This window comes from Mesitornis unicolor, unplaced genomic scaffold (genome assembly GCF_000695765.1).
Source record: "Mesitornis unicolor isolate BGI_N332 unplaced genomic scaffold, ASM69576v1 scaffold38205, whole genome shotgun sequence".
Taxonomy (NCBI): domain Eukaryota; kingdom Metazoa; phylum Chordata; class Aves; order Mesitornithiformes; family Mesitornithidae; genus Mesitornis; species Mesitornis unicolor.
Window position 1 is genome coordinate 22,514 of NW_010184153.1, and position 9,012 is coordinate 31,525.

General features: G+C 33.1%; 1 protein-coding gene across 1 annotated transcript in view; it reads right to left on the reverse strand.

Moving 5' to 3' along the window:
- TRAPPC13 (trafficking protein particle complex 13) overlaps window positions 1-3,402 on the reverse strand; it is a 16,863-nt gene extending 13,461 nt beyond the window's left edge. Inside the window, exons 1-5 of the mRNA XM_010184376.1 lie at window positions 3,336-3,402; window positions 2,353-2,452; window positions 1,708-1,792; window positions 853-980; window positions 645-717 (exon numbers count right to left, since the gene is read on the reverse strand). Coding sequence (XP_010182678.1) covers window positions 645-717; window positions 853-980; window positions 1,708-1,792; window positions 2,353-2,452; window positions 3,336-3,402 — 453 coding nt within the window. The remainder of the gene's footprint in view (window positions 1-644; window positions 718-852; window positions 981-1,707; window positions 1,793-2,352; window positions 2,453-3,335) is intronic.
- Between the last annotated feature and the right edge of the window lie 5,610 nt (window positions 3,403-9,012).

The following is a 9,012-nucleotide window of genomic DNA, read 5'->3' on the forward strand; positions in this document are numbered from 1 at the left end:
GAGTTCTTTGCTTAGTTTCCATTAAAAAACAAACTGCTAAGCTCCTATTTAAAAAAGATTAAGCACACTGAAAGAATAATCAGAATTTTACAATCTAAACTCATAGGTTAGATGTATCAAAGTCAGAATGAACAATACTTGTTCCGTTTAAAAATAATCATAAAGCTGGCTGCTATAAAAAGGATTTTTAAAAGAGTAGAATTTTCTCTCTCAATAAATGAATAAAATTATAAGATGTAATATTTATTCTTTCTCAAATGTTTAACTCCATGGTAATAATCAGAATTTTACAATCTAAACTCATAGGTTAGATGTATCAAAGTCAGAATGAACAATACTTGTTCCGTTTAAAAATAATCATAAAGCTGGCTGCTATAAAAAGGATTTTTAAAAGAGTAGAATTTTCTCTCTCAATAAATGAATAAAATTATAAGATGTAATATTTATTCTTTCTCAAATGTTTAACTCCATGGTAATTAGAAACCACAAGTTCATGTGAAGTTTGAAGCAACAGCTTTTATCGGTTCACTTTTAAGTCAAACAGATTTTTAGTAAGAAGTGCTTTTGAAGTACCAAAAGTTTTTAAATGGGTTTTTCAGATTCACTCACTTATTAAAGGTAGAGTAGAATACTTTGTGCCATACCTGAAATTTGAAGAACTTTCTGAAGTACATCTTCTCCCCTGTCTGTGTAGTGTAACTTACTGCACAAACTAAGCTGAAAGAAACAATTTTTTAAAAAATAATTTTGAATTACTTTAAACATTGTGCCTGTATCAAAGCAGCAACAGAACAGCATGCATGTGCTGCAGGTTCATTTAATAATAATAAAAAAAAAAATCTAAAACCTTACATGTGTGTTCCTATCTCTTTTACTTCATGATGGATCACATCATCAATGCAACAGTCAGGTTTAAGTTCTGCCACTGCGGCACTAGAAGCTGAAAGGTTCAAGCGCTGAGAACTTGTCTGAAGATCAGCCTGGGGACACAAAAACAAAGCATTGGTTAGAAATGCAGCTGCTTAAAGCTATCTAAAGAAAAGTAATTTATGTTATAAAGTACTAGGTTTCACTAAGCATTTTGTACCCTACATGATTTTATACAAAAAATACAGCTAAAATACATTAAGATTATGTTTGTCAGAGCTAAAGACAAGTTCTAAAATATGTATAAACACTCCAACCCTTTAACGTGGAGCTTATAAAAAACTCTATTTACTTTTTGCACTGAGTTCCGCAACGACTTCTGGAATTTCTGTTCTCAATGTATAATTTGTTCAGCAGAAAATGCAAAAAAAGGATGCACCAGAAAAGAACTAATCTGAAATGTAAGCAAAATACAAGTCAATGCATATGTTACAGAGACTTGCTTTGATTACCTCATTGAAAATGAAAGTAACTCCAAATGAATGCAGCTCCAAACTTTTAGCTGTGGAAATTCTGCCAATTCTCCAGAGAAGCTTTATAACCATATTCTCTGGATACAACCCTGGTTTTTAATTTTAATCTTTAAAGGTTTGTATCATCATTTCTATTTTTATGTCTTACTGTTTCCTATTTCCAGGTATATTTTCTGGCTTGGAAAAAGTGACTGATATTTCCTAAAGTCTATATATTAGCATTAAACATACAAGAAAATGTCAGAAGACATACTCAACGTATCTTTTTTTATATATAAATCCAGTCAGTAAATGTATTGTCACATACCTTCACCAGTATGTCCTTGACAACCTGATTACTATCATTGTGCACACTAATATAACTGGAAAAAGTCTCTCCCAGAAATATATTTCTGTGGTAAAAAAAAAAAGTTTAGTAACAGTTATTAAAAAAAAAGAGAACATTCAGTAAAACCCCTTTATATTCTAATAAACACACATTTGTCAGAATAAATCCTAGAAGTATGTTGGCATTTTCACATACTTTAAATATCATCCTTTTAAGACAAGCAACTTCAGAAGAAAACAAGCAAATCAGAACTTTTATCTAGATTGAAATCCGAGGAGAATAAGAAGATGGCTTACAGTACCCACAAAAATCACTGTAGCATACTCTGTTAGTATAAGATGTTGTTTATAGTAGTGTATTACACTAGAAATTCACCTAAAGCTGCAAATTTATTTGAACTTTCAAACCTTACTACATTTAAAGTCAAGCTACAGACAAAGAACATCAGGCAACACACATTTATATATTATGTCACATTATAAATCAAGCCACAGATTATTTTTAAAACAATTTAATGTCTCATTACATACCAATGACTTTAAAAAAGAAATAAAAGTAATACACACATTATCACTAAATGAATCCTAAACCTTGCATTTTACAGCTACAATCATTCATTCTTACCCAAAATTTTGAGGCAAAGTCAGCATTTCTCCTAGCATCAAAGTTTCTGCTCCCTTTACAGTAGAAGGATCATGTTTCATGAGCTGGTTGAAGAGATTACCTGTAGAAATATCAAAGTGCTAGTAACTAAATATTTGCTAAGTCAAAAGCTTTGTCTATACCTAAGTTACAACACTTAAACACTTATTTAGATGTAACCTATTTTAGACATACTCATTTTACAACTAACTTGTTTAGGGATGAAATAAATATCTATAGACCTGCCTATTACTTATAACTTACTACCTGGCACTTGTGACCAATAAATCATTCAGTATATATACTGAAGGACACAATCCCAAAGGTACTGCTCAATTTAATGTTAAACTTTCAGGGAAATTCTGCCTGAGTAAAGCATATTACATTATAGAACTAATAAACCTCACTTTCTTCCTTCCCTTGCTTGCTTTGTATTTTCACATAATCCTCTTTTCTTGAGTCTTTCCTTTGCCTCTATCTTATATTTGGTTTCTGGACTGCAACTATTACTGAGGAACAACCTAAGGGTTTCCAATTTATGACTCTACACCAAGTATAATACAATTAAAAAGCAGTTATTCTTGCAAAATATTTTTTCATAGAATATTCATGTGTTTGTTCTAATTACCAGGACATTTTCTCCAGATAAAGAAGATAGTAATACCAAGCTTTCTACAATTACACAAGTTTCTCTCACAACTGCCTTCTATCGTGTGTGCTAATCACTCACACTTTGAGGTCACATGTTTGCAGTATCACCACTAAGCTTTCAAAGCTGTAGGTCAAGAGTTGTAGAGTGCACCACGGTATTTTCCTATAGCCATTACGAAACAAAAAATACATTGCTCTTTCAGATTACAGTGTAGGAGAAGTCATAAGACTCCTCTGACATCTCAGTCTCAGATGCTCACATAGCTTAAACCTTGTAATATGTACATAAATAATCATCAATAGAAAAGACATACCTGGCAAATCTCTTTCCTCACAAGTCACCGGAATATTAGTGAATAAAGTAGGTTTGGTTAGCCTCATCACTGCAAAAATCAGAAAATAAATCATAGGTCAATTAAACAAGTTTTTGTTTATTTATTTTTGTTTTCAAAAGTATGATTTTGTTTTGCTCTCCTTCCACACCACAATCACCAAATCTTAGCCTGAAAAAGAGTAACACTTTTCTGGATCACCTGGCCTTTTTCAGTACAATAAATTCCCTGATACTCTGAGACCCAAGAGCACTGGTAGTGCCATTGCTCCCTCTTGCGTAATTGCCCTGGTGTACTCCACTGCTTTCAATCTCATGTGCTAAAGGTCTTACACCTATCACAGTGTTAATGCTTTGCGGACTTCAGGAGAAGTGTACCAGTTTCATTTTATTGTGGACTCTTCTAGGCTAAGCACTTGTTCTGTGACCTTGCTTGCTCTAGAATGGGACATGACAACTAGCACAGACCGTCTCAGTCAAACTCCAGCCTATATTGCAATTGCATTTACACACAGGCTTATTTCCAAAACGTACACAAGCTAGAGTCACAAGCCTAAAAGCCTACATTATTTATACAATTGCTTTTTCTTTTAGACACAAACTCAAACAGCAAAACCACCACAAAAACTTCAGGATGATGCTTGCAAAAAACCTGTTTTATTGATATTGACAAAATCAAAATCATTGAGATCTTGCTATTAAAAAACCCTCTGCTTCAAGAAAGTGGTATTTTCAATGGGTATTTAACTCAGAATACTCAAGATCGCATTATTTTTATTTGTATTACAGATTTAAGATATTGATTCTTAAAATAACTCCTCCCTATTAATATAAAACAATGGCCCTAATCTTGCATATAGCTTCTCATGAAAGCATTCACATGAAAAGGTTGAGCATTTGTAACCTTAGGCATTAATCTGAATATGTAAAAATAATTTGTCTTCAAAACTTAAACAAAACCCAATACGATTTCTAAAAACTAAAAAATAAAATAAAAGCACTTCTCTCAACTGCAGTAAGTTAATCATCCTTGCACTGATGCATGTACCATGCTTTTATCTTCACTGTACTTTCATACACCTTGTATGTCCAGTTGGAATTCACTATTTCCAGTTGCGTAAATTATTAAATTATTTCGATACATATTTGGGTGCAGTGGGCTGTACTGGTTCACAAGAACTTACAGTACAATACAGCAGACCTATGCAAGTTATCACTGACTCAAACAAATCTCAGTGTTCATGTGAAAAAAGGTAATATGTCCTCTTTGTTATGATCAAAAGACAAAAAAATTAAGATATGTAGGTTATCGCATTTAATAGGACTACTAAATTAATATTAGAAAATACTGTATCTTTGCAGGATGATCTCTCATCTTTTTTCTTCTAAAATTCTAGACACAGTCTCACATTGCAGCCTACTCCATTATATCTTTAAAAGTGCTGATGCTTAAAGAAAACTTTTTCTAAGCTTAATGCTAATAGTAACAATTTCAGTGAAATAACTTAATAAACTTAATAACAATAAAAGCTTTAAAACTAATAATGATTCTCAGTTACTCTAGACAGCATTTTACGTCAATTTTGCTAAGTGGTAATATTAAATGTCACAAACACTCTAAATGTTAACTTAAGACCCCCTTAACATTCAGTCAAAGTTTAGAAATACACATCAATGATTCAATCTGGGCAATGTCCTTAATTTTAAACTACAGAAAGATAGGCAACGTTTATAGTAAAATGTAATTATTCCAAGTTAAGGATGTCATAAAAAGAAAAATTTAAGTAAAAGCCCAAGGGGATTTTATTTAGTTTTCATACAGAGGGGTCTGATGCTTATGCACAGTTTTATTTCACCAGCGTTGATGGTAATCTAACAATCGACACATACCATTCACTTATTTTCCCTCTTTTCTGGGTGTCACAGATTTTGACCTCCAGTTACAGCAAAATTATCTGGAGTTAGTAGGGTTGCCTAGGAGAAATGCATACCCTTGCAGTCACATTGATACCAGTTTAGCTGCTCTGCTGACCTTACAAACATTGAACTGAGCAGGGGCAGCATGACTTTGAAACACTTTACTCTTTCAAGTGACAAAATCATGCTGACTCAGCCTTTTATAACTATAAAACACATTTAAATCCTTAGAGACCTTTACTTTCTTTACTTCCATAATGACAGCAAATAGAGGTTATAGATAGAAGTCTGATTTCTTGATTTCCTGACCTGCAGCTGGAAGTTAGTGCTTTCTTGTTACCCAATATAATTAGAGAAAAAAGACCAGAAACACCATGAAGAAAAACCCCAAAGTTATCACCAAAGCCACAAACCAGTAAATGTTATGTTGTTCATTATTTTTCAGCACACAACCTCCTCTGAAACTTTCAGCTGTACTTCTGGGAAAACATGGATAATGTTACTAACAGTGCATATACATGCAGTAGAAAGTAAGTTTGTGTTTTATGCAAGGGCTATGCCTTCATTAACCCCCCCACACACACTGCTTTCAGTAAATAATCAGAACTTGAAAGTCTGTGTCAAAAATAATTACAGAACCTTATGGTGATTATAATAACTCAAAAATATTTTTCCTTCTCCTAATTTCAAAAAAGCACAGTGAAGGTGAACATTGCTTGACTGAAAGCATAAATTTTAGTGTCTGACACAGCTTGGCATAATAGGCTGGGATTTTTATTTTATTTTTTTTCTTTACACCACTGAGGTAGAGAAAAGCTACAAAATGCAGTATTAAGACAATCAGAAACTTACTAATCTTCATAGAATCATTCATAAGTCTTCTGGCAAAATAAAGTTAAATAAATATATTATTACAGTTAAAAACCTGTAGCAAATAATATTAAGTAATTTTTCTGCTTGTTAATTTATCAGTTGTTCTAAAGGTTGTATATTTTAAGTTGCTTAAAAACTCTAGTACTTCAGACAGCAATTTTATTATGAAACTATCTTAAAATTATAAACTAGATATAATTCCAAATTTATGTACAAGCAAATTCATTTTATCAGTAAGGCTTAGCTTTTCCCTAAGAATATTTCTCACATATTCACAGTACAATATATCACAGAAAATTAATATCTGTCCCACAGATCTTTGAATAGTAGCATTGCAAGATGGCAATTCATGCTGCTTGATGAGTCTATTCAATTTTATCCAGATGTCCTCCAAATTCTGATTATTACAAATAGACTGTTCAATTGTCCACTTTGCTCTATAAAATGCATGCAGTTTTAGTCTTTTCAAATTCTTTTGCAGTTCTTCAGATAAAGGAAGAATCTTTTCTTTAAGCTTAGGTCTAGGGAGAGAGACAATCCAAGACCTTCTCAATTTTTGTTTTCCATTAGGTAGTGGTTCTCCTTGATTCTCCAAGTTAATTGATCTGTGAACAGTTTGTGCTAGGATTAAAGTCTGCCCATGTTTCATGTTAGACTGAAAGAGGTTTTTTGTACAGTCATAACCAGGAGATCCTGTAACATATTCTGAAGGTGTAGAAAGTTTCAATTCTTCTGCTTCCTCCCAAGAAATAACAGGTGGCTGCCTTTTTGGTTTGAGGGGAAGTCTGTATAAATCATATGGAAACCATGATGTAAAACTTGGTAACTGACGGATGGGAAACTCCTTCACTGCTGCTTCTGCAAATTTCTGCAGTTTCGTGAGATCTCTCTCATGTGATTGATAATGCAAGACCACTTCCATGCTCGCACAGTAGGAATCCAGTTATTCTTAAGAAAAGGAACAGTCTCTTGATTAGGATTCTCAAATCTAGACTGAAACATCTTATTTACAAGAATTTCCTTGCCACGTGCTGCAAAGATCATTGGAAAATGGGACCTAAAGCAGAAGTATTATAGAAAAAATAAGATACTACCATATTAAGAAAAACATTGCTAGAGTATTTTACCAAAAAAGCAAAATGTAGTAAAAAATAAGCTAGATACATACCTGAACTTTCTACTTTACCAAGGCTGAACATGAGCGACTGTATTCCACCATTACCAGCTTAACTCCAGTATGCTGAACATTACCCGTATGCACACAGTTTACTCAACACTGTCCCTCTCAAGAGTATCCTTTTACTGTCATTATCTCATATTTGCCATCCATCATTAATCTTGCTATATTGTTGTGATGCATATTAAAAGCCATAAAATTACTACTGTTTTTGCAAATTTGCAAGACAAATCTATTTTTTAAGTGTTTTTGTCCTATACTTCAGTATTTTAAGACAGGGCATATAAAGCAACTAGAAAACATGTGTGTTACAAAAACCGTTCCTGAAATAGTACTGACTGATATAGCAGTTTTTAAAGTCATAGGTTAAAAGGCAACTGCTATAGGCAAATGAAAGTTGTCTGCTTCCATTTCATACCAAAACTACACACTTCATTTTAGTCTCAGAGTTTCTGAGCAATACCTGGAGCTACCCTTTTAGTCCTTAACATAAAGGTTTGATAATTTCTTAATTTATTAGACTTTTAAAATAACTAAAGGACTCATTAAATCCTTAAAGAGTTTATACTTTCAGACATCATTGCTTACTTTCATACAAACATTATATTAAATGCAGGAGGGGAAGAACTACAAACACTACTATGAAACATAACATAACATGCACTTTCTTGCACTCCTGTTTCCAGCCCCTCCTCAACAAGTTTGTAACAATTTCAGACTCCCTGCCAGAGATCAGCAACATACCATGATATCAAAATCAATAAAATATAGACTTGCATAATAATTACATTGTCAGGATTTTGTTTAAAGTAGTCACAATGCAAAGAAACTTTGACACCTTTCCCACCTTTTGCAAAATCTAGAGCCTGGACACTGCACCAAATTCAACACAAGCCCAAGGATTCTGTCGGTTTCTTACAAAAGCAAAACGATCTGTCATAAAACTGTTTGCTTTGAATTAATTACTATCAAAATACATTCGTAATGTCAGCTGATGATGTTTCTTGTTCTCAGGGTTTTAAGCTTTGTGTGTATATACAAATATGAAAATGGGCTTATTGATCTTTAAATTAAGACTAAGAGAGACTACTGTAACATGCACACACCATTAAAAAACTCTTTCTAGGAGTACTGTAAAACTAGTAAATGGTCAGAAAATGGACTCCAAAATAATCTATGCTATTTTACTCACCTGAGCTGCCTCACTGATTTAGAATGCTTGTGGGACTGAGATTTTAACCAACTGTTTATTACTCCTGCTTTACTAGCAGCATTTATTTTATAAAGAAGTGCAGTTAGGAAAAAAGAAAGTAAATATTATGCCTGTTAACTGAGAAAAGATGAAAACAGTAAAAATAGTAAAGCTTTTCAGTGTTTCTATTGCTGACATACTAGTACCTAACTGCCAGCAGAAACAGCTAAATTCCTTACAGAGCTCTCTTGATTTCTGTCTTAATTCTGCAATGTATGGAGGAGACATTTGCTTTTTTATTTTCACTGTTTGTGATTCCTGAATCAACGATATAAACCCTGTAGTTCTGCATTAAGCGTGAGGTCCAAGGGGCAAAGACCATTAAAAGGGGAAAACAAACAAATAAACAAAAGACACAGCAAGGAACCACAAAGGAAATAAAAAAAAAAATTCAGCTCGACCGCCTCAACCTCCTTTTGCTCTCGGGCATCTCCTGCTTTG